This window comes from Pseudonaja textilis, chromosome 5 (assembly GCF_049901715.1).
Source record: "Pseudonaja textilis isolate UNSWEBS1 chromosome 5, rPseTex1.2, whole genome shotgun sequence".
NCBI classification, from domain to species: domain Eukaryota; kingdom Metazoa; phylum Chordata; class Lepidosauria; order Squamata; family Elapidae; genus Pseudonaja; species Pseudonaja textilis.
Genome location: NC_141994.1, coordinates 63,573,055 through 63,599,133, shown reverse-complemented (window position 1 = coordinate 63,599,133; position 26,079 = coordinate 63,573,055). Strand labels below are relative to the sequence as shown.

Below are 26,079 nucleotides of genomic sequence, written 5' to 3'. Positions count from 1 at the left end.
CCTTCCTTTTCACTCGCCCCTTTGTGGGGGGTGGGGGGAAAGGCCCTCTTTTCGGGCGGTGAATTTTATATCCATAGGTGGGCAAATAGCAAGAGACAGAAGAAGGAAGCGGAGGTTTCCAGAGAAGTGGAAGCTTTTGGAAGAGGAAAGAGCTTAAATGCTGGAGATGTTTGGTTTTTTTTAAATAGCGAGTCTGTAGTTGTCTTTAAACTATAATTCATCTCTCTCTCTCTCTCTCTCTCTCTCTCTCTCTCTCTCTCTCTCTCTCTCTCTCTCACCCCCTAGCCCGCTCCTCAATCCTTGAACTCTAACTGGGAGGTAGGGGGAAGCTTTGTTTTGTCCAAATTGAGCCTTTACAGCTTTGATTAAACAATAGAGGCAAATTCTGGCTGGTTTGGAGAGAGCGTTTGAACTGCTTGTGAGGAAGAAGGCAGATTTCAGCCGGTTGTGTTTTTCAGGAACAGGGGCAAAAAAAAACAAACCTGCAGAGAGTTTGTGGAGGGCGAACAGGAGTCCAGGGTGAACCAGGGATTCAACTCTTGTTTCTTTCCTGCCAGGTGCCTCATCCAGCCCCTTTTTCCTCGCTTCTCCACCCCTACCTTCCCTGCATCCCGTAGACTCCAATCTTTTCCAGCCTCACCATACAAGATTGGGCGAACTGTGCTTTTCTTTTAAGCTACTAACCCATTTCCCTATTTTTGTTCCTCTCCCTCCTCCCACCCCATCTTGCTTGTATGTGAATAATTCATAGGATCCCAAAGAAAGGAGGAACTTCCCACCCATTTTATTTCGCCTATAGATATATAGATATATATATACACACACACACAACCTCCCCCATTTTTCCTATATAATTATATAATTTATATGTATACATGTGTATATGTGTGTGTGTGTATAGATATAGATATATAGATATAGATATAGATATATATGGGAAAGAGCCTGCTTTCAAATAATTTAATTCATGACAAAACCTAATTACTGTCAGGTAATACCCTGTCAGCTTTAATGCATTTCATCAGTCATAATGAAAAGAAGAGCCTTTTATGACCCATCTAATTATCATTACATTTTAGAGGGAAATGAATGGCATGGAGCGGAATGTTAAGTATTCTATTTTATTCCCTTACACATGTGGTTTGGCATATTACTCACCAAGTTTTTCTCTTCCCTCCCCCCACCCCACTTTTCTGTCTCTCTTTCTCTCTCTCTCTCTCTCCCCCCAAAAGAGACCTTGATTGGTGGAGTGGCGGTGGGGAAAGCAATTAAACGCTAAGCTGTTTGTTTCAGCCGCCCTTGCACACACGCGCGCGTGCGCGCGGGCTCGCAAACGTACACACAACACACACACACACAACACACACCCGCCCGCGAAAAGTGACAAAGTGTTTAAGGCTGGCGTTGACACCGGGTATCTTATTGCCGTCGTCCAAATAGAGGACTAATTACCGCGCGTGATGTCACCGTCGGCGGAGGAATAATCCCATCATTTAATTAGTTGAATGATTTAAACAAAGATTTGCATAGATGCACTAATCAGTTTGCCATGAATTACGGGGGAGCGCTGCCAGCGAGGGGTAACAGATCATACAGACGGCGGTGAGGGTGGAAGGAGGGGGGGGGGGAGAGAGAGAGAGAGGAGAAAGGAAGAAGAAAAAGCGTGAGCGCGGATTTTCATCTCCTTTTAACATAATTAATTTAATTGTCCTCATTAGCTGTGCCATTTGTTCTGATTTTATTTCTCCCGTTCTCCGAGCGCACAGCCCGGGCTTCGCTTTTCTCTCTCTCTCTCTCTCTCTCTCGTCATCCTCGCCGGCCACCGAACGCGTTGTTGGGAAGAGAACCGGGGAGACCCGCTTTGGAGAGGTGGAAAAAGTGGCGTTTGCAAACGCCGCCTTCCGAACGGGAGGCGGTCTGAGGTTGCAGGGTCGTCCTTTGGGTGGAAAAGGCGTCGAAAGTCCTGCTTCTGGTCCTTGTTTTGGGAGAATATTACAGCAACAGGCCCCGCGACCCTAGTAAGCTCTGAGGATACCTTGAGGAAGGGGCTGCAAAAGTCGAGATGACCCTTCAAAAGGCAACAAAGGGGTTAAAAATGTCCTTTGCCACCCTCTGTTGGCCGTCTGGATTATTGCAGCCCAGCATTTCCAGAGGTGGCGAACTTCTACACAAACTACACTTGGGATTTGCCCCGGCTTGACTGTCCTGGGATGGTGCTTAACTAAATGTCAAGGATGAGAAGGGGAGACAGGTTGCAGGAATTAAATAGAAGGGGGGGTGTCTTCCCAAAACAGCAATTCTGCGCTTCTTTTGTGGCTTTAATTATTAGGGGTCAGAACTGTTGGATGATCAAGGAGCTGTGGGGGAAGCGAGGAAGGACGTCAGATCTTCCAAAGCTTGAGATTTACAGGAGGGTGGCCTTGAAAGGGCCCTTTCCAATAAGATTTAGGGGGTGGGGGGAATTAAGGAAGGATGAAAATCTAAACCTGCACCTTTTAAAGAAGAAAAAAAACGGGTGGGTGGGTGGGAGGGAGCGGGCTGTGGCTTAGTGCGAAGTTCCAAGCAGCAGACAAGAGAGAATCCCTTTGAAGTCTGCGGAGTGCATTCACAAATTTTAATCGGTTCCCCCCCCCCCCTTTCTCTCGCTCCCTAGATTGACTTAGAAATGGAAGGGGGGAAGGGGTGTTATTTGCACAGTAAGTAGATTTATTGTTGACCGACGGGTATTTACTATCCCAAGGTACGCCGGAAAGAACATCCTCGCTTTTAGAAATCCACTTTCATTGAGAGAGAGGAGATCCCTAGATTCCAAATGGAACTGGGAGCAACCCTGATCAGCGCCCTGATGCTAGACACGCTTCTTTGGTACCCAGGAAAGTTTAGGGACACCACACACACCCACAACGACCCTTCAGGATCCCCGGCGCACGGCAGGTCTTCGCGGGGGCTCCTACGGAACTCACCGCCGCCATCTCTTTCGCTTGCTTTTAATAAGCCTTAAAAGAGGCGCAGCCCAGTGCGAAAATCCTGATCCGAGGCTCGGTCTCAAAACTTTCCAAGAAAGTTTTCTGGGCTCTTTTTAGGGGGAAAAAGAAAAAAAGAATCCTACCGCTTTCCAGCCGCCCGACCGGCGATTGAGAAGAGCCCCCAAGTTTCCCGGCCTACAAACAGCTCCACCATCCAACCCATCATCTCAACCGGGGGAGGGGGGCAAATGGGGGGGGGGGGACTTTGCAAATACATCCCACCAAACTCACAGCTCCGGGGAGGGGGTTGTGGGGGATTCGCGGGGTTAGGAAGGCTGGATGAGTCTTTCCAAACCAAGAGGAAGAGGAGGAGGAGGAGAAGCGTCTCCAAGAGAACCCCCCCGCTTGCACGCCCGCTTGCTCCAAGCCCCCGGGGAGCTCGCTACTCGCGGGGTAACGGAAGAGAGAGAAAGAGAGAGAGAGTAACCCTCTCCTTCTCTTGGCTCCTTTCGGCGAGCGCGTCTCGTCGGCCCGCAGCCGCTTTTGCCCATCACCAAAAAAAAAAGGTGGCGGAGGCGTCGATCGGGTTCCTGGCTCGCCTCTTACCGGCCGCGCGTGTGTATGTGTGTGCGTGTGTGTGTGTGCAGCTGCTTTTTTGCTGACTTGAAGTCGCAGGCTGGTAAACGTTCACCCTGGGAAATTAGCGACAAAACTCAATCTGTCTCCCGGCTGCTTTGCACTTTCCGAGCTGCAGATCTGGAGGAGGGGGGAGGAGAAGGGGGCGAGAAAGAGAGGGAGGGAGGAGGGAGGCGTCTCTATGTGCATGCGTGTGTGTGTGCGCGCGCGCGCGCGCGCGTATGTCAGAAAGACAGACGGGCGGGCGGTGGGGGGCGAGAGAGAGTCTCGGTAAATAGCCTGAAACCGGCCACGAGACGCAGCCCCCATTCCGGCTTTTGGCAAGCGACGCCGCCGCCGCCGCCGCCGCCTCCTAACAAGAGTGACCTTTTTTTTCCCTCCGCTGTATTATGTCTGGCTGCTTAAGGGATTGCGTGCAGCAACTGATACAGCGCCTGACTTCCTCCAGCTCGGCTCCAAGCAAGCTGCTTTAGGTAAGTTGCTTACTGCAAGCCCCGGACATCGACTCGGGAGTTGTCGCGGGGGTGGGGGTGGGGGAATGGGAAGGAAAGGTGTGCATGTGTGAGGAGGGGGGAGTGGGGAACGGACGGATGCAAAGCATCGTACGGACCCCATCCCGGGCCGGGAGTAGCCAGGTTCTTAACGTCGCCAGCCAGGTCTGGGGGAAGACACCTGTAGCTCCGCTGCGGGCAAGCAAAAACTGACTTGGCCGATGGTAGAGACCCATTCCCTCCCCCCACCTTAAATACACCTTAAATACACGCGTAGCTTCCCCGCGTTCTCTGACAACCCCCCCCCCTCCTCTTCCTCTTCCTCCTCCTCCTCCCGGCCGCCTTTTCTTTTAACCTTCTTGCGGGGCTTTGCATTGACTCTTTCCTCCCGGCCCCGCTAAGCAATGCTGCTTTTTTGCTTATTTCATTTTATTTCGGCCTTTTTCCAAGGATTCAAAACAAAAACACAATTGCCAAGCAGCTTCGGGGTTGGGGGGTAGGGGGAGTGGGAGAGCTTGAATTCACCTTTTGCAACCGGATTAGAGGTAAGTTGAGGTCCTCGCCGAGAGTGGGGTGCGGAGAGGGAAGAGAGAAAGTCGCGGTTTTATTCAGCTGCCTGCTTGCCGGGGAAGTGGGCCGGGGGTGTGTGTGTGGAGGGGAGAGAAAGTCGTCCTCGCCGACGTCCTGAGTCACAAATTCTGGGTGGTGCTCTTCCTCCCCTTCTGGTACCCCCATCTTTTCTCTCTCCCTCATACACAGGCTGGCTCGCTCTCTTGTTTTCTTTCTGCGTTGGAACTTTACGCTTCGGAAGCTGGGAAGGGAAGGTGTGCGTGTGCGTGTGTGTGTTTGTGCGTGTTTGTTTGTGTGCGTGAGCGCGCGCGCGCGTGTCTGCCTTTTAAATCATGCGTGGCCTTTCATTATGTTTTATGATGACGAGGGAATTGCAGGAATAAGAGAGAGGGCCGGCGAGATCGCGGGCTTTGCAGGAAGGGGGAAGATTGCCCCGCGCGATTTGGAGAGAAGCCGAGCGAGGCAAACTTAAAACAATGAAAGCAAGAGTCAGCCTCGGCTCGCCCTTTCTCTCTCCGCCGCTTAAAGCCCCCCCACGGCGTGCGCTCCCGAAACGCGATGGTGAGCAGCCCGGACTTCATTCCCTCCTTCTCAGCCTCGGAAAACCCACCGACTCTTCGTCGTCGTCTCTCTCTTCTTCCTCCCCCTCCTCCAATCCACCCCTGTTCCAAAGCGTTGCATTTATAACTAGGCGTGTGTGTGTGTGTGTGTGTGTGTGTGTGTGATTGATTTTCTGCGTTCCTTCTTGAAGAGAGAGGGGGTGACTTTCAGCTCTGCGGAACGAGGAGCTGGAATCCGGGAAGCATTTGTAGGGAATTTGGGGTAGGTGGGTTAGCTGGTTGGGTCGCGAAGTGATCTAGAGCTCTTCCACCCCATCAAAAAACAAAAAAACAAAAAAACAAACCAGTTACCGAGAAATCTACGCGGTCCGCGAAGTGCTTGAGCCGGCGCTGCATGGGACGGTTTAACCGAATCCATTAACAGAGAAGGGAGATTAATATACATCGGGTGTTTTGTTTCGTTGTGTTTTTTTTTAAGTGGGGGGGGGGGGAAACAAGGGACAATTCACAGCACGCAGTCGGGGAAGCCAGAGGCTTCTGCCGTTCGCCCGGTCCTATAACCCCCCCCCCTCTCTATATTCAATCGCAGGCTGGCCAGCGGCTCCGGGTTGCGTGGGTTTGCGCGTGTCCCTTTCCAACAACTCCTAACCTCCCCCCACCCCCCGTTTTCCCAAAGCGGCCGCCACCGCCACCACTGGGGTCCCTCCTCTCTCGCGACTCTCTTCCACTTGACCCAACCTCGGAAGGTGGCGGGGGGGGGGGCGGACGGAATCGGACCGAGAGAGATCGGCCCTGGCCGCTTCTTGCTTTGCGCTCTTTTCTGGGACTTCCGAACCTCTTCCATGCCGGGAAAGGAGAAAAGTTTTGGTAAGATTTGCCCCGAGTCGCGCCTTCCCTTCCCTCCCCCCCTCCCCCCAAGTCCATTTGTGTCACTTTCTTTCTCTCTCTCTCTCTCTCTCTCTTTATTCCTCCCTCCAGGCTCCCCTTTCTTTTCCAGCGTGTGTCTCTTTCAGCCTGGACACTTGGGGGTGGGGTGGGGGAAACGTGGGGGGGTCGGACGTGGTCCTTCCACCATGCCCAAAAGACACCCCCCCTTCCCCGCTTTAGGACACCCCGAGATTCTTTTTTTAAAAAGGCGTTTCGAATTATTTCTTCCCCAATTGCTGTTCTCCCCCCCGCGAATTGATCCATCAACCCAAAGTGTTATTACAGACGCCCCTCATTCTTGTATGGCTGCCCCCCTACCCCTCGCCCCCCCTACCCCTCGGCCCCCACTCCTTTCCCTCCTTCCTTTCCGGCCCGTGGCAAATATGAACACCGACGGTAACAAAGCCAGCCGGGAGCCATCCTTAACGCGGCTTGGGCGGGGGCGGAGAGGAGAGGAAAAAGAAATTAGCGCTGCCGGGTTTAGGCTGAACTGCACACACAGTCACACCAAAAGAGGGGAGTTCTTTGTTGTTTAAAAGTGTGTTTTCCGTCCTTTTCTTCTCCCCCCCACCCTTCTTTTTTTTTTTTTTAAAGAGGAAGAGGGGGGGTAGCGTCTTTTTTATTTATTTATTTCATGTGAACCGCATCAAAATTGAGTTCACTCTTGCAAATCTCTGGTTGGCCTTTGCCAACCGCTAGTACTTTGCTGCCATGGTAACTGTAATTAAACTGATAAGAGTGGGAAAATGTCAGTATCTCTTGGAGTCTTACAGCTGCATTGGAAGGAAGGGGGGGGGGGGAGAGAATAAAATTAGCTTCTTCCAGCCCTTCTTCTATGGCTCTCTCTCTCTCTTGTTTTTTTTTTTGGGGGGGGGGATGGAATTGGTGATGCTGTTTACTTAAATAGCTTGGAGGGGACGCTTTTTTAAAAAGGTCCCTTTGGGGGGATCTTTCCTGGGTGTTTTGAAAAATAAATGTTTATATCAAAGAAACTTCGGGTGCACGGAAGCTCTTGGGCGCAAAGAAAGGGGAAACTTTCAGGCTGCAAACTTAAAAAGAGGCTTCCCACATTGTGGGAGGATAAGATAGTGACACTTTCTACTCTGCTTAGCAGTTACCAGATTTTTTTTTATTAAAAAACAAAAACAAAACTGGCCACACCAGTTGTTTGCCTTGCCTTTTTTTGCCGCCTTCTTTCCCCTTTCATCAGTAACTCATTTTTCTCTCCTTTCTGTTCCTGAGGTAGTTCTTTTCTTCTTTACTTGAATTGAATTAATTGAAACCCACCCAGATTTCTGGCATACATTAAGAGGAAGTCAACGGGGAGGTGGGGATTAAGCAGGAGGAAGATGTCAGTAATAATAATAAATATTGTGCCCCCCCCCTTTTTTTTTTGGAGGAGGGAGCAATTAATGAAAGTAGACATAAAAGTCCCATGTTCAGAAGTGGAACCGGATGACAGTTTACCATGGCGCAAACAGGCTGGCAGTTCCTTTTTGTCGAGGAAGTGGGTGGGTACTGAATAGCATGGGACATAATGGAGGCAATGGAGCATTGGGGAACCCACACAAGGCAATCCAATCCAGGCAATTAAAAGCTCACCAGAGTTCTTAAAAGTAAAATGGCCTTTCTTTTCTCTTCCCTCGCCATGCTCCTCCGACTATTATTTCTCTCTCTTTTCTTAATTATGATTTTCCTTAAAACTGTCAAACGATGATGGCAAAGGCACAGGGGCCCTCTGGAAACCCTAGGACATTTTCCACCAACAATTTACACGCCAATTGTGGTGATTCCTGGGGTGGTTGGGTTGTGGGTGTGGGGGGAAAATTTAAGAAGCTGTCTGTTGGGGAAAATGGCTTTTCCTCAGAATAGGCCTCTTTCTTTCCTTCTCCTGCCCCCAAGCTCCTTTGCTCTCCCTCCCTGAATAATTATCTGTAGTGAAGGGAACTCAGCAATTACTTTTTGTGTTTGCCAAGCATTGCCTCAACAACTTGATCTGTCAGTCATGGAGGGTGGGGGAGAGATTTTACTTTTGAGGAAAGATCTTTTATTTCTTCTGGCTGCAATCTTCAATCTTGCAACTGGGGTGGGGGGTAGGGGCGGTGAGTCCCTCAAAAATTAGGTGGCCTTGCTTCTCTAATTCTTATGTCTTCCGGCTTTGTAATCTAGTCCTGTGTGTGCTTGGCCTGAAGTTAGCCACACTGGGGCCAGAGGGATAAGCTTCCAATTAATTGCAGCATTTTGCTTTGCCTTGATGAGCTGTTTAAACGTAAAAGGGAATTTCTGAAGGCTTGGCTGCTGTGCCAGTGCTGTTTGCGAGGAATCTTCTGCAAACGATGTCTTTATTGCTGTATAAAAGGCATGATTTTTCCTCAGTTATACCAAATCATATTATTTGAAAAGTGAGGGGAAAAAGCTATATGCAGAGTGCAGATAATATTGTTTTTTTTTTTTTTGAGGCCTTAAGGCCATTGTCCATGGTCCGATATCTCTAGAATTTTTGCACACAGTAGACATCCTGAGCTCTAGCTAAAATTATTTCTGCTACTTAAACATCTGCTTAAAACCAACCATTCCAATTTTACAAGGTTTGAAAGATTCTAGTGTCTTGCTATCTTAAGGAAGGGAGATGAAGTCAGTATGTTTATGCCTCACAGAATCAGCATCTAATCCAAATTTCCATGTTGCCGGTCGTCCTGAAGCGAACTTCCCATGTTTTCTGTCCTGGGCTTGTTAAAGTTGCAGTGGAAGCATATATCTACAAGGTGCCAGGATTGGGGAAGGCTAATATAAAATTGGTTTTTAATAGAAAAGTGGTTACTGATGCATCATGCCAAATGTAGATTTGGCTTAAACTTAGTTGGCTGTCTAGACATAACCATCTGTGAGATCGTCAGTCAACAATTTTAAAAATGGATGTATGTGTAGATTCTTAATTGTCCATAAGCGTCAATTATCCCAAAAATGCTTTCTCCCAAAGGCAACTGGAGTTTCTTGTGTTTTTTTTTCCCCTATGAAAACATTTCGCTTCTCATCCAAAAAGCTTCTTCAGGTCTATTTTCTGTTCAGTTTAAAATTTGGTTGAGTGTTCTTGTGAAATGACTTGCCAATTGTTCACGACTACCAGCTTTTGATACAGTTGGTCTTTCACCTGTCACATTTCCTACACTATGAAGTCTGAAATTAAGACTGCAGGGTTACAAGGAAGACCCTGTCAGTCCTCGGAGCTCTATTAATCTGCAAAACTCCCCCTTAAGTCAAGCAAATCTAAGGCCATTTCTCATGAAATGTCAGAAAAAAAAAACTTGGCCAGCTATTGAGCTGTAACAGGACTGGGTGTCAAAGCCACAGTTTTGCTTGTAAGAAAACAAATTCTTTAAGTGGAACTTTTGGGAAGACTTAAAATTTGCTAGTTAAGATGGGGCTCATTGAGTTTTTGTTTGCACTGGTACAGATAACAAAATCCTAGAATTTTAAAGCTTTAGAAAGGGCAGCTAGGCCATTCTTCCCTGCCCTACCCATAGCATAGAAATTAATTTCAAAGCATCCGAGGCTGGCTAGCCTCCCTTTGAACACATCCAGCAAAGAGGCAGTCACGACTCTTAAACTAATTCCTGAGCAGTTTGCTCTTCCAACATTCCTATAGCATTATTTATGTGCAAAGGAGCATGTAATTGCAGTATATAGGTAGTCCTCTACTTACAGCCATTCATTCAGTGACTGTTCAAAGTTGCAACAAAGTGACTTAACAGCCAGGATGGGCTCACATCCCCAATAGTTACGTGATCAAAATACAGCCAGCCAGCATGTACTTACAGTGGCTGCAGAGTCCTAGGGTCTTGTGATCGTCATATGCTGCCTTCCCAGACAGCTTTCTATAAGCAAAGTCAATGGAGGAAGCCAAGATTTGCTTAATGACTGCATGATTCACTTAACAATTGTAATGATTTGCTTAGTAACCAAGACCAAAAAAGGTAGGAAAAAAATGAGCATGACTCACTGAACAACTTGCCTTGCTAAGCAATGGGAATTCTAATCCCAGTTATGGTCCTAGTTAAGGATTGTTAATACTCTTGTGAGTCACAAATCCGAACTCCAACTCCTACAGTCCATCACCACTGGCAGCGTTGGTTCATAAGGAAGCACAAGGCTGCTTATTCCTGGTTACAGGTAGCTCTCAACTTAGAACCATTCGCTTAATGATTAGTTGAAGTTACAACATACCTCCACAGAGCTATTTATGACCCATTTTTGAAGCTATGATGGCTATATATGTGTACACACAGACACAGACACACACAGTCACATGATGGCGTTTTGGGTGTTTGGCAGTTAGCTCACCCTTATGGCCATTTGAAGTGTCTTGCTACCATGTGACTACAATTCGTGACTTTTTTACTGCTTTCTGGGTTTATTTCCAGTTTCATTGGGGGGAAATGGGTTTGCTTAATGACGTTGATTTTCTCTTAATGACTGTTGCAAAAAATGTCAAATCAAGTCTGGTCACATAATACCTCAAATTACAACCACAGTGATTTACAACCATAATTCCGGGCTCAATTACGGTCATAAGTCAAGGACGGCTATCTCTATATGGCTTGGCGTTATATCTTCTCCAACCTAGTACCTTCCAGGCAAGTTGAATTTTAGTTTTTATTATTTCCAAATAACAAAACCCAAGGGAAGTATAGTATACTGAAGTTCAGCATTTAAGGGAACTATGGTCCTGGAGAAAGCTGGATTTTAAAAGAAGTGAAAGAGCAGGAAGCTGAACCTAATCCTTTTTTATTATTTAATCTACCACTTTTAATAGAAAACAATGATGCTGCATTGTTGCCCTCGCTTTCCTGCATGATGACCTGATACCCATAATAAAGAATTGATCACTCAGGGCTGAATATTTATTGGCTGGTTACATTTATTTAAGAACTTTATCTTGTTTTGGACTCTCTACACAGATGGCATCCCTGGAGGAAGCTGATTGTTCTCTGCAATGATTTTAAAAGCGTACTCCCAAATCTGCAGCATTATTTTGAAAAGTTGATCAGGGTTGATAAAGCTTTAACTCTGTGTTCCTCTCCCATGCAAAAAGGGCCAAGCATTTGAACTAATTCTCATTCCCTAAGCTGTGTTGTCGAACAACAAAGCTGTGAAAAGTCTACTACCATCACTGGAATTCAGTATGTAAAAATCCCTTTAAATATAACAAAACTTTTTTTCTAGTAGCTTGTCATATTAATGGGGGACTTGTCTTGAAGTAGGTTTTTTTTTAGCTAACCTGAGAATGAAACCCAACTTTCATAAGCTTCCATGACTAAACCTTGCAAACATCATGCATATTTTCCATCATGTTCTCAACGAGGCCCAAGTAGCCTCTCTAACTTGATTTAGACTTGTCCACAACGGTGTGTAGACATATTCCTACACTGAAGGAGTTGATGGATAAGTGTAGGTTGCAGATGGTTGCTAACAGGCTGATGCACGTACCTCCCAAATCTACTATGCGTTTTGTGGAGATTTTGTGTCCTGCAGGTTGATTGGCTGATCTGATTTCCTGTTGGAAGGCCGGCAGAAGGCAAGGCACATTCACACGACAAAATGGGAGCAGCTTAGAAGAGAGACCTGTGGATGAAGTGAGGAGATATAAACATAGTATAAATGCAGCACCTATGCTGCGTATGTTCCCTATCATGCAGTGATGCAGAAATCTAATCCTAACCCTACACAGATTATTAGTAAAAACCAGGGGGTAGGGAGACAGGCATCAGTATTATATCAACGCACATCCATCTGAAAATGTCTTAGTCTTTAAATGTCTGGAGATTCTCAGTCATCCAACTTGTCTCAAAGGTGCTGTCAGGAAATTTCTTATTTCTAGGTTGGTTCTCTCCTTGATTAGTTTCCATCCATTGCTCCTTATCCTGCATTCAAGTAGTTTGGATCTACCTGACTTGACCCCCTCTTCTTCGTGGTAGCCCCTTCGATGTCCCAAAGGTGCTTTTTAAAGAGGCAACTGGACTTTCTTTGTTTTTCCTTGAAGATGTTTCACTTCTCACGCAAGAAGCTTCTTCAGCTCTGACTGAATGCTGTTCAGAGTTGAAGATGCTTCTTCGATGAGAAGCAAAACGTCTTCAGAGAAGAACCAGAAAATCCAGTTGCCTCTTGAAAAAGCAGCTTTGGGATGTCTTCGTCTTTAAGCGTGTATAATGACAACTGGGAAGAGTAAAGGACTATGTGTGGGTTTTCTACCCTTTTCCCTCCCTGACCAGTGTGGGTCTTATGAGTCACCATGACTAGCCATAGCATACTTGGGAAATGCCCTTGCTGGCATAGCTGAGTGAAGGGCAATCTAGCTGCGCAGGTCAATTCCAAAATGCATCAGAATGCTGGTTCAAATGCTTCCTCTATCTACTATTCGAAAGATACAGGTAGTCCACAACAATTTGTAATTCAAAATTACAACAGCACTGCAAAAAAATGTGTTGCAGTACATCCTCCCACTTAAGAATCGTTAAAGCATTCCCCACAGGTACGTGATCAAAATTCGGGCATTTGGCAATCCACATTGGTGACGTTTGTGATGTCCTGGGGTCGTGTGATTGCCACTTGCAGCCTACCCGGCCTGAATCCAACCAACAAAGTCAATGGAGGAAGAGCCAGATTCACTTAATAACCACAGAAATCACTTAATAACTGCAATGATTCACTTAACAACCATAGCAGAAAAGTTCATAAAATCGGCTGAACAACTGACTTGCTTAGCAATGGGAATTCTTGTCCCAATTATGGTTGTATGTCTATACCTGTATTTCAGTTTCTAGGGCCAAAGGTAAGAATGTTAGATGAGGCTGATAGGAACAGTGCAGTTTCTTCTATTTTGGATTAGTTTGATATGTCGGGTGTTCAAGCTAGATCAGGGTAGGAATCCAATATCACGTACGTAGGTCAATACTACTACAACTGTAAATCTATAGTAAAAAATCATGCATGTCTGAACTAGGGAAATCTTGTCTGAAATGTTTATTCAGGTTATGTTCCCATCGCAGCCTCAGCCCTCATTTATCTTTTGCAGGGGTCTTCAAACTTGACAGCTTTAAGACTTGTGGACTTCAACTCCCAGAATTCCTCCTCCAGTAACGTTAGCTCAGGAATTCTAGGAGTTGAAGTCCACAAGTCTTAAACTTGCCAAGTTTGAAGACCCTTGATCTATTTATTGCCTTGCATAGCATTTTTTCTGTACCTCAGGGCTATTCCCCCAGCCCTCTACAATATACTGTTATGTTCCTAGGCCCTGGGTTTCCAAATCACAATTCATGGTTTAGTTTAGTACATTAGAGGCTCCAAAGTTAGAGGCAATCCCCATATGTGAGTCTTTTGCACAGCTGTTTGCAAAAGCGGGAAAAACGCTAAGCCCTTGGAATTATGAGGGTAGAGGTTAGTTCCCCAAGTTTAGGGGGTTGGTTTCCTAATGTTTCATTAAAAACTTTCATTTAAAAGCTTCCTAAACTCTGCTGAAGATGATACCTAACCTGGTAATGAAACATTTGGAAACCAACCCACAAGCTTGGAGAACGAATCTCCACCCTCATCATACACCCGAACTACAGATATTCACCACCATCGCAAACCCTTGGAATTATATTGAATCAATTGACTTGTATGTCATTATATCCTTTTCCATTTTTGTCCTGACACCACTTCCTCCCCCTCACCCCACCCCACCCCCGAAACTACCTAATGGCTTGTGGGCACTTGGAACCTTAAAATGTCCTCGGGACATATGGAGGACATGAGGGAACGTCACTTTTTAGCGCTAGTAGTACTCTTCTAACTGGATAGCATAGTCTGAGGAGACCTCCTTGAAGTGAGGAGACAGGTTCCAAAAACAGAATGCTAGGAACAATAATAGCAGGGGATATTAAGATACCGTGGGTCAAAATAGTCAAAATGGCAGCCAGAAAGATATAATCAAAGTCCCACCTTTTTTTTTACATGTGGTAAAAAAAAATATTGATTACTTTTTACTCCCTAGCAAACACTCCTAGGAACAGCTTTTTTACTTCGCTTTAAGGTCTAAATTCTTTCACATACTAGTATAAATCTATGTTTGAGTTGTCTTTGTAACTTTTATATTTAAGTTTTAACTGTTTTTTTAAAAAAACAAACAAACAAAGATACTGGCATATTTCCAAGGAAGGAATAGATCTTGGTCTTGGCATCCTTTCTCAAAAAACTATTCTGAATACCAACCCATCTGATTTTATGTAAGAAAAGACAAGGTCTCTATCTTAAATGTCAGACAATTATTACACTGATATTTTCCACCAGTGTGAAGTCAGACTTTAATAAATGCACAAACATATGCCTGCTCCTGATTAGGCTCCGATTCCCCTGAGATGAGTGGGCAGAGATATTTAAAATTCAGGTGTCAAGGCGGTAGCCAGAAGTCAAACTGGATATATTTCCCATTTTGGGTTTCTTCTGCACTCGGAGTTTAACCATTTTAAGTATGTTCTGTTGATCAAGATATTTGCATATTTTACAGACTTGTTAGCAAAAAAGTCTTGTGCCTAATTCAATACAGAGCTATTCCCTTGGTGCTCTCTGAGTTATTTGGTTGTTTTCTTACAAATGTTTCATTACCCAAAGTAGGTAATATCATCAGTGCACTGCTGATGTTACCTAGTTTGGGTAATGAAATGCCTTCAAGAAAACAACCAAGCTCAGAGAGCATCAAAGACCTCTCATTTCAACGCCGAGTTACAAGTATTATCCTTTATCGGTACAGCTATTCCTGGCATGGAGAGCATCAGTTTTCCTTTTACTTGATATTAGAAACAAGTAGTCAGAAAAGCGGCCATGTATCAGGCAAGCTTAATTTAGCACCATAAATACAGCTGAACATACTGTGCTCAATTCCAGACTTTTAGAAGTGATTGAAACCTGTCTGTCTAAGGTTTTTGAATGCATGTTCCATTTTGATAATTTCTTATGTGAAAAACAAAAGGAAAAAAAAAACAGAATTCTTCCCCATGTCTTCAAAGTACAAGACAGAGCAACTAACATCCCATCATTAAACAAGATGAAGCTTTGAGAAACACTCAGAAATGTTTTGGGCTACTGTAGATTATAGAATGCCTTAGAGCAACTAATTTAGCTGATTCTTGAATTGTACATGTGAACAGTTTCTTCCTTTTAGGTAAAGCCTTAAGTAGTCTTGACTCAGCAGTTGGCAGCATCCTGGTGATTTTCTGGTCTGGGAAACTAAGCATGGTCGCCCTGGGAAGTTTAAAAAAATATCCTGGAACAAGGCACATAGTTGTCAGGAGAATTACATGGATGGATCTAAAAAGTCACAAAGAACAGTCCCACCAATACTGATAGGGCATGCCACTAGTATATAAAAATAAAGCACCCCCCCACACACACACTTTTAGCACTGATGATGTAACCTAGTTTGGTAGTGAAACATCTGGAAGAAGACCACCAACCTCAGAGAGCACCAAGAGCCCTACAGTTCAACCCTGAGCTACAAATATTGTCTTCTATTGAAGTCACAAAGAGTTAAACTTGGATCAAAGGAGACTGCACTTGCGATTAGTGTTGCCCAGTAATTTATTTCATTAGATTTCTATCTGATTTTTATTTGTCTGGAATTCTGGTAGTTGTAATCCCAATTTGTGCGCAGTTTACTAAGTTAGGGAATACTGCTGTAGACATTCAGATGATGAACCTCTTAAGATGCGTAGGTTCAATTGGATCTGCCCATATGCAGTCTGTTCCGCTGTTGTCTGAAATGGGAGCTGTGAGATTGTGAACATGAAACGATCTTTCTATCTTCAGAAGACAGTGTTGTGCCTGCTGCTAATGATTTAGTAATGCTGCTCTTACTCTGTTTTCATTTTTTTTAGTTGGATTTATGTTTTTATTCTCTGCGCTAGTTCTCTTGGGATTCTATGGTAGAATAAAGGTGGGATATGAATGAATGTATGTTAATTTACAGGAATCAGATCTTGAACTGTTCGTTTGCAGAACATCTTCCAATTATGATCTGGCAATTCTCTCTGCTGCTGATATGCCAACTTGATATAAAAGCTACAATGCTTTGACCTGCTGTTAAACTACTTGATCCAATCCTCTTCCTACCTACAATACGTGTCTACTTATTTATAAACTTGATGTAAAACATCTCTAGGACTTACAGTAGCAATGGCAACTGCAAATTATGTACTAAACCAAGTTGCCACAGATCTTGAGTTCTTCTGCATTGCTGAAACAAAAAAAAAAACCCCACAACACTATTTAAATAATAAAAATCTCTGTTGCATTCATCTCTTTGGAAGAATTCTTTCCATTAACAAATAAATAAATATCCCTATACCAGTAAATGCCTAAACACCAATGATATACAGCATATGTTAACAGTATATTGTTGGTTGCTGGGACAGCACAAAACTCTTACAGAATAATTCAGTTTTTAATCTTGATACCATCATTATAATTTGCTCATAGCTCTGCTTTCTGCACATTAACCCTTGATGTTTTAGATACTACAATTAGGAATGGGAGAGACAGTAGACAGAATGGATGTAATTTCATCTTCTTGCATTGTATGTAAGAATAAAAACACCAATTTCAAAATTTATACTCATCCCGTTTTGCATGGTGCACACAGGTCTATGCACATATTCATGACAACAATGGACAAAAATAATTTTGCAGGTAAAAGTTGCCAAACCAGTGCTAGTTAGAAAAAAATATCCCACCTCCCAAATACAATAGTTTCTAGTACGAATTTTTAAGAGACAAAAGTTATGAGAAACCCATGCTAGATTTGCAAACTGCAGAAATAAAAATTGCTAGATTCTTCCGTCCTCCTGCTGCTGCAATTTCAGCCTTTTTGTTCTTTTTTTTTATTTGCAAACAGTTGGGGAAAAGGTACATTGCTTGGCTTCAAGGCATTTATTTTCTCCCAGTCTTGTAATTGAAATGTATTCATCCCCCTTTACTCTTGACAGATGCCAGTCTGACCTTTGGCAAACCTCATGTATTTTTTTTTTCCAAGCCCCTCTCCTGAAGAACGGAGACAGTGACATTAGAATCAGGATAAAAAAAAAACCCCTTTTTGCCTGTGAGTAAATGTGGCCCAATCTTGCAAGCTTTTCTCTTATAATAATTCAAAACCAGCCACGCTCACATGAATTAAATATGGATTTACATATTTTCCCAAGAATATTTGCCATAGAATTTTACTCCTAGAAAACCTGGAACATAACCGGTGCATTTTGCAGCAACATCAATGATGTATTAAAAATAATAAAAGTGGGTTTAAGGAAAAACCCACTTTATTTTCTGCTAAATTAATAATATCTTCATTCTCAGCTGAAGGATGTGTACATAAATGACACTTGCTCATATCCTGTTTTCGCTTCTCTCTCCCTCTGTATTGCTGATACTTAAAATATTTATTTTCTCGATTTATTAAATTTATTTTATTGATTCATTAAATTTATATTGCCTCCCATCTCAAATTTGTGACTCTGGGCAGGATATATGGTTAAAACATGGAGCCTAACAAGCAAGATCATTAAAATAGAAATATTAAAATACAATTAAAAGCAGTTGAAAACTCCTAACTACAACTACAAGTGGGTTAGTTCATTCTAGGCTTACACGCAATACAACCATTTCATGGGGTCTATGCTTCCATGAAGGGACGCGGTGACTCAGTGGCTGAAATGCTTAGCTTGTTGATCAGAAAGGTCAGCAGTTTGGCGGTTTGAATCCCTAGCACCGCGTAATAGAGTGAGCTCCCGTTATTTGTCCCAGCTTCTGCCAATCTAGCAGTTTGAAAGCATGTAAAAATGCAAGTAGAAAAATAGAGACCACTTTGGTGGGAAGGTAACAATGTCCCATGCGCCGTCAGCGTTTATTCATGCTGGATATGGAGACGTCTTCGGACAGTGCTGGCTCTTCGGCTTTGTAACGGAGATGAGCACCGCCCCCTAGAGTTGGAAAGGACTAGCACGTATGTGCAAGGGGAACCTTTACCTTTACCTATGCTTCCATGGGAACCACAGGCCAAGTTTTAATGGTCTTTCAGAAGGGCTGGAGCCAAACTCGCTTTGGGGAAAATGATGTTCCAGAAGGCAAGGGCCACACCAAAAAAAGATCTCCTTTCCTTTTGTCATCCTATCAATCAAAGCTTCATGGCCACATGCAAAATACAATCTTTTGGAAATAAGGACTGGGTTTTTTTCTAAATTTTTTTTTGATTCTGGTAGCATTAAAATGTATATAATTTCAAATCTCATGCAGCGTCTTATAGAAAAGATGTGACACGATGCTATACTCTCATTTAAGCATTGTGCCATCCATAACAACTTTTGTAAATTGTTTCTGTGGTGGTGTTTAGTTTTGCCTCATAATGTGGAAGCTGCTTTCAACATTCAGCTAACCATGATTCACATTTGTGGATAGTTTTGTTGCATACATGAACAGGTGCCCTATAGCTTTGGTTCCATCTGATTATTATTTCAAATAGTTCTGACGAGTAGCAGCCAAATAAATTTCACCACTTGCTTTTTTTTTTTTTTTTAAAGAAAGAAATCTGGGATGCTACAATTCTGTCTCATGCAGGTTTGCAGAACTGGCATTCAAGTCATCTGTCAGGTTAAGCCGTTGTTTACTTAGTTTGGTTTATTGAATTAATCACAATGGGATGAATTCATATCATGAGCTAAGCCATCTGCTGTGACTGGGCTTGCCCCAAACCTTAAACCAAAACCAGATAAACCACATTATTAGTATAATTGGTGAGTTAAGTCAATATGTCTCCCTGAGGCTTGCATATTCAATAAAACTATCTTTGATTATTTCAAAGCAAGAATGATTGATTGTATTTCTTTTCTTCAGCTAAATCTCCATTCCTTTGATACAAGGAATAGAACTGGTCCTTCTGTCATAATCTTTCTCCTCTTCTACATTGCTGTTCTCTGCAGTAAATTACTATATTTGAGAATATATTCAACCTCTGTAGTGACCTGGGAATGATCTGGTCCAGTTCAGAGAAAAGTGTCTTGTTAAGGATCGAACAATTTCCTTGCCTAAGATCTTTGATTCCATATTCAGTTTGGAGTAGAGTCCCCCAGATTTATGATTCTGGGGGACTTTAATCTGCTTTCCCTGGAAAAAGACTCTGAGGTAGTCAGGAGTTCATGGCTTCCACCACAGCCATAACTCCTGCTTGTTCAGAGTCTAGTTTGGGATACTGGTCTCACTCTGGATTTGGTGTTCCTGTCAGAGCAGTGGCAAGATGGGGTGTGAAAGGCCAGGTTCACACACGAAGGTCCAATGAAACTGATTCATGGCTAAACAATCTATGCACAGGAATCTTCTCAATGAATGCACCTGCTTGACGTTAAATGAAAGTTAATAGAATTCAAGAGAGGTTGGACTTAGTCCGCTTGAGTATGTAGGGATTCTAGGCTGATCCCTCTTTTAACTCCACTTCCAGGTTCTGCCATTTCTTCTCCTGCATCAACGGAGCTCACATTGTTCCTTTTGTCATGGTTGGGAGCTGGGGGTGGTGGTTATTCTTATTGGTCTGTTGCATGGTCCATCCAAAGCAGGGCTGTCAAACTTGTGGCCCATGGGCTGGAAGCATCACACACTTGGCTACGCCCAGTTTAGCAAAGGAAAAAAGCCACGTACGTCACATGATGATGCAAGTTTGACACCCCTGGTCCAAAGCCTTGGTTCTTGCTTGAAATAGGGAGATTGGATTGTGCCCACGCATTGTCCCCTTTCTCAAGGATCCTGCCTTCCCCCTTGGTTTATGGAGGAGTTGACGGAGATGAAAAAGGAAAAGAGACATCTAGAAAGTTGCTGGCACCCAAACGAATTCAATCAAACATGGGTTAGAGTTGATATTAAGGCTTTTGTGACAGTAAAGGGGCGTTGGTTCTTACCTGATACGCTTCTTTTCGTAGAGCTGTTGAGAGTGTCCAGGTTGGGAGGAGCTCCAGTCTCGGCTCTCACAGGCTGAGCTTGAGATTGAGGCACGCCTCTCACCATCACGTGGTCCTCCGGGCGCGCCCCAGTTTTGCGAAGACGAGAAGGAAGGTCCTGTTCTCATCTTACTCAGGAAAAAAATATTAGTTTGCTCGGTCGAACAGCAGGGTTTCCCACCAGACGGCCTACGGGTGGGGCTGGACACTCTCAACAGCTCTACGAAAAGAAGCGTATCAGGTAAGAACCAACGCCCCTTTTCCATAGAGCTGTCTCGAGTGTCCAGGTTGGGACATACCAAAGCTTGGCTAGTCCTGCGGGCGGGCTCCCGTCTGGAATGGGACCTCTCCTGGAACCCTGATGACCCGCTGGAGGGCACGCCCAACAGGAGAACCCCTCGGAGGTTGGAATGCCTCAACGAGAGGGCCTGATGAAGGAGGCGGGCTGTCTAAAGGTAGCCCTGCCGGGATGCCACGGATGCTTACTGAGACCGTGGGGCAAGGAGACTAGGTAGAGCGGCCAAAACCTTGTCAGGGACCCGGCGAGGAGCCGGGCAGAGCGAGGATGGAAGTTCCCCTGAGAAGACCTAGCCAGAGTGAGGGGCGCCCTCAATAACCGGAGGGTCACCGTTGCGAGGGTGGCGATGGGACGCCCTAGGGTGTTATGGGATAGACCCTGTTGGGAACCCCCTGAGAGAACTCCAGGTCAGAGTGATGGAGGGAGGCGTAAGGAGTTCCCAAACTGTGACCTGTGCTAGTGGGGACCAAGTTTGGTTCCGCCCAGAGCGAGGCGGTCGGCCCTGCTCAAGAGCCAACTGACCAAGGACCGCCCCAGAGGGAACTAAGGGTAGTAGTGAGGACCAGGGCAAGGGGTCCGTGTATCTGGATTATGAGGCTGTGGGCCGGGGCCCAGAGAAGGAACCCCAGCTAACATGGGGTGGGGATAAATGTGTTGCCGGCCAGATGCCCTGGGGCAAGGTGAGGAGGACAAGGGTGCTCCAGACTATGAGCCTGCGTCCGGGAGCCGTATGGTCTACCGGGAGTCTTGGTATGGAGAGGTAAGGCAGATATGAGGGATTAGGCTTCCCCAACGGTTTGGGCAAGGCTGAAGAGAAAGAGATTTTGCAGGAGTTAAGTGTCAGAGTGGAGCCAGACTAGGCGAGAAGCCTGAAGAGGATTGGCTTTCTCGCTCTCCTTCTCCTCGTTTTTATACTTGTTTCTTTCTTTCTTTCTTTCTTTCTTTTTTTTTTTTTTTTTTTTTGGGGGGGGGGGCAGCCACCTGGGGCGACTGCATTATCGGGAGCAGCGGAACAAACCTCTCCCGGATCCCGGGAGGGCTTCCTGGGCGAGGTGCCTCCGGACCTGTCTGGTTCCGATCGGTCGGGAGGCCTGTAGGGAGATGATTGGTAGTACCTGGGGAAGGAGGAAGAGCAGGAAGAACCTTGGCGAGAAGAGGGAGAGGAACCTCTGAAATCAGACCTCCTAGCAAGAGAAGGGAGATATTTGCGCTTGTTGCGGGTCTCGGCCAGGAATGGGTCGAGAACCGGTCCAAATAGCTTCCCCCAGAGATGGGGGCTGATGCTAGCTTAGCCTTGTTTTTACGTCCGCCTGCCAGTGGCGGAGCCAGAGAAGCGACGGGCAGTGACCTGGGACGAGATGGCCCTGGTGGAGAATTTTGCAGCCTGGAAGGTGGCGTCTGCAGAGAACTCGGCTGCGGCCAGGATCTTGGCAATATCCTGGTGCGCTCTGAGATTAGCTGCGGGGCGTGCTGCTTGAGCTGCTGGAGCCACTTGATGGAGGTTCTGGTGAAAAAGACGCGGCCGTGGAGGCCCTGACCGCCCAGGCATCAGAGAGATGAGCGCGGCGCAGGGCCAGTTCAGCTCGTTTGTCCTCGGGCTGGAGAGCTTCGAGGACTCGCTGGGAGTTGAGCGGGAGGCCAGACCTACTACGGGCTGCGTCCACAGGGGGGATCGAGCAAGGTAGAGAACTGCGGTTCAAGATTAAAAAACCGCTTGTCCTGGGCGTTGGGAGGGGAGGAGGCCCGAGGAGGCTAGCTGCCTTGAGACCATGTCAGAGAATATGGGTGGGACAGGAATCACTTCGGTTTCCACCACAGGCTGGGAGAAAATGGAGTCGGGAGGAACCCCGATGCCGCTGGGTTGGGTGGGGGGAGGTTCAGGCCCGAGTATTCCTGGCCTTGAACAGGAGGGACCTAAATAGATGTGGTTTAAACAGCCCCAGAAACGCGGGCTGGCCTGGAGAGAGGCCCTCGTCCTCCGACATGTCCCCTTCTGGGGGCCTGCTCCCGAGAGGAGTTCACTGTCTACGACAGACCCCAATTCGAGATCCTCCTCGTCCCCAAAGAGGGTAGGGTCCCCGAGTTCCTGGGCCTCCATCTCCTCCATCTCCAAGGGCAGGGTCAAGTCCCGTGGAGAGCTACCTGACCATGCGAAGTTGCTGATCCTCGAGCCTCGGGGCCTCAGGCCTAGGGGCCAGACCGGTCAGCTGCTGAAACTGTTGTGCTATCCCGTGCCGGATGGCCAGCTCCATCGCTCGTTTGAGATTTTCGGGGATTTCCACCGTGGGGGGTGGGTGAGGCTCCTCCGGTGCCAGACCTGCAGCAGCGGGGGGGAAGGTGGCCTCAGGGGCCTGTCCAGGCTGCGATGAAGAGGCAGAAGCAGGGGAGGAAGGAGGATGGGTGGAGGTAGAGGGAGTGGGATTGGAAGGGTCCAGAGGCACAGAGCTTGACTCCTTAGAGCGTCTGTCAATCTCCTTTTCAAGGGCCCTGTGTCGCCTAAGGGCATCCCTTTGAGAGGCTTTGGATGTTTCCTGTGCTTGTTTGCGCAGGTGGTGAGACTTAGCCTTGGCCTTCAGGAAGTGCCACGAGATGCATTGTCGTCTGCCATCTGGAGAGGAGAAAGGAGGAAAAGTTCTTGATTAACGTGAGGTGATTAACAAGGCTGGACACAGCCTAAGCAGGGGCCGGGAAACCCAGTACTCGTTTCGCACCCCCCTAGGTCAAGGGCAACAGAGGTGCTTTGCACATTGTTGAGAAGTAGGGCCTAGCCCAGAAGCCAATTGCCAAAGATGGATGCCAAAAACCGCCCCTGCCGGGCGGACCGGGAAGGGGATGGCGGAGCTGCTACCTCCCTTGCTGGGGAGAGACTGTGTAGCCAGTAGACTCCTATATCTAGAGGAGTACCAAGGCAGGATTGCAAGGTACCAGCAGGGATTTGGACATTCCAAGGATCTGCCCAGGAATCAAACACAATGCGGCCTGCAGGTAGGCCTCGAGCAGTGGCAGGCGTCCCTGGGGCTACCAACCAAAAATTTTAAGTAAAGTGCCATCACGGGTCCTCGGACAGTTGCACGTTTGGATGCGGCCTACGTAGAGGCCGGGATCCTAACGCACGTTTGCACCCCCTTTTGATCAAAAAAAATTTTTTTTTTTTTTTTTTTAAAATAGGAGGCTGTTGCACAGCAGGGCCTAGCCAGAAGCCAATTAGCCAAAAGTTGAACGCCAGGCAGCTACCCCTGCCGGACGGACCGGGGAAGGGGATGGCAGAGCTGCTAACTCGCCTGCTGGGGGAAGGGCTACAGAGCCAACTAACCCTGGTTAGCCTGATAGAAACTAAGTGCAAACAGGCAAGGATATAGGCAGTCTGGAGTCTGCCTATAAAACATTAAGAAAAACCCTGTTATAGGCCTCTGAAAAATGGCGCCCGGCCATGCGGCCACACACAAGATGGCGGCGACTCCTGCCACTCCCAAGATGGCTGACGCCACAGGGAGCCCAAAATGGAGGGCGCAATGACGAGACAATCCCCAGCGGCGGCTATCTCCCAGGAGAAGTTAAAAGGCCCGGAGGCCACAAAGAAGTACCTGGGAGAGGCAGGGAAGCATCTCCCTGGGTTAGAGGGCGTTCGTGGGGGAAACGGCCAAAGAACAAAACCAGGCAGGAAAGAAGCGATGCAGCTTCGCACGGAGCGAAAAGGCAGCAATCGGAGGGGGGCAGCGCTCGAGCGCTGGATTCTCCCTTAAAAGGATAGTGAAACAATTCCCCTTAGAAGAAAAAGGCTCCCTAGGGAGCTCAAACCTCAGTTTCCTGCGCTGTCTGAGAGTCCAAGTTGATCAAAAAAAAGAAAACACAAGGTGCTAGAACGACCAGGAGCAAAAAGAAAACCAGCCTGACTGCCACGAGGCTGAGCAAAAAACTGGGGCGCGCCCGGAGGACCACGTGATGGTGAGAGGCGTGCCTCAATCTCAAGCTCAGCCTGTGAGAGCCGAGACTGGAGCTCCTCCCAACCTGGACACTCGAGACAGCTCTATGGAAAAGATGATAAAGCAGCAATACTTCTCCGTGTCTATTGTGTCCACAGGTTACCACCCCACAATCCTGTTTTTGGGGGGGACACAGGCCCTCCTAGATAAGGGGGACTCAGAGTACTACTTATAGGGGCATGCAGAAGAATTTGCATTTCATCTGGATAAAATTGCTGGGATTTATTCTCAATTGCACACTGGCATTGTCATAAGTCCAGAGGAAGTATTTGGGGAGGATTCTTGGGGACAGTTTCAGCCTGCTGGACCTAAGGAAGTGGACAGGATCCTCACGACTATGAATTCGCTGCTTTTTAGATCCGTGACCCTCTTGGCTGACGAAACCACCTCAGAGAGTGCTGTGTTAGTGGGTACTAACAGCAGTTCATTTTTCTCTTAACTGAGGGGGCTGTTCCTTTACTTCTTAAAGAGGACTCGGTTTGCCTCCTTTCTCAGGAAGCCATTGCTGAATCCCGCCATATTGGATAATTTTCATTCGGCTTCTCACTTTCCCTTCTTTGGCGAAGGAGGCAGAGGAAGTGGTTGCGCAGCAGCTTCTGAGGTTCACGGAAGAAGTGGATTACCTAGATTTTTTTTTTTTTTAGTCAATGCCATTTCTGTCAGGTATAGGACAGAAACCACATTGGTTGTGCTTTTTGCATGATCTCTGGTGTAGTGGGATGGCGGTAATGCATCCATCTTTGCCCTGCTTGACCTCTCAGTATCAGCTTTTGATACCATCAACTCTAGTGTCCCTCTGGACTGGTTCAGAGAAAGAAGGAGAGGGTGGCGGTGTTGGGTTGGTTCACTTCCTTGCTTCAGGATCAATTCCAGCCAGGGTTGATTGGAGCGGGTAGAGATCACTTCGTCTGGACCTACTATGAGATGTCACAAGAGTTTGGTGCTTCTTTCTGTCCGTGTTAATATCTAAATGGGGCCGCTGAGTGAGTTCATCACTATGCTGATGATAGTTAATTATATACCCTGACCCCTAGCAATTTAAGAGATGCTGAGAATGTCTTACCCTGTTGTCTGAAGGTTGTAAGGGTCTTGATGGGGAACATTAGACCCCAGAACCTGAAAGAGTGAGTCACTTTGCATTGTGGGGCCTTCTGGCTGCAAGATTTTGTCCTCTTTGGTGCTGGATGGTGTTGCAGTACCTCAGACCTGATGCACACACAGTCTGAAGGTCCTTCTAAAGTCACGACTCCTGCTTGATGAGCAAGTAGCAGCCATGGCTAAGAGGACATTCGCTGGGCCTGTCTTGTGTGCCTATTGCTCCCATTCCTGGATTGACAAGCCTTCCTCATAGTCACTCATGCCCTGATGACCTCCAGATTGAATAACTGTGATGCAGTCCATACAGAGCTCCCCTTGAAGAGTATTCAGAAGCTTCAGCTAGCATGAAAGCAGTGGTACAGGTAGTTAACTGTGTGTGTGCATTCCAAGTATATGTTATACCTCTTCCATGAGTTGCATCAGTTGCTAGTTTGCTCCTGGGTCCAATTCAAAGTTATGGTTTTAACCCTTAAAACTCTTCATGGCAAGGGATTGGTTACCTGTCCCCAGTTACATCAGCCTGTTCCATTAGATTTGGCAG

General features: G+C 46.4%; 1 protein-coding gene across 2 annotated transcripts in view; it reads left to right on the top strand.

Annotated features, from left to right (window-relative positions):
- The first annotated feature begins 3,815 nt into the window (after positions 1-3,815).
- The window catches only part of LMO3 (LIM domain only 3), a 114,163-nt gene continuing 91,899 nt past the window's right edge, over positions 3,816-26,079 (top strand). Inside the window, exon 1 of one of the 2 annotated variants that reach the window (XM_087935149.1) lies at positions 3,816-4,075. Coding sequence is in view for 1 of the 2 variants with exons in the window: in XM_087935148.1 (XP_087791274.1) it covers positions 6,066-6,090 (25 nt within the window). In the remaining variant the exon portion in view is untranslated. Of the gene's footprint in view, positions 4,076-5,988; positions 6,091-26,079 lie in introns of those variants that run through there. The other variant, XM_087935148.1, reaches the window with a different exon arrangement.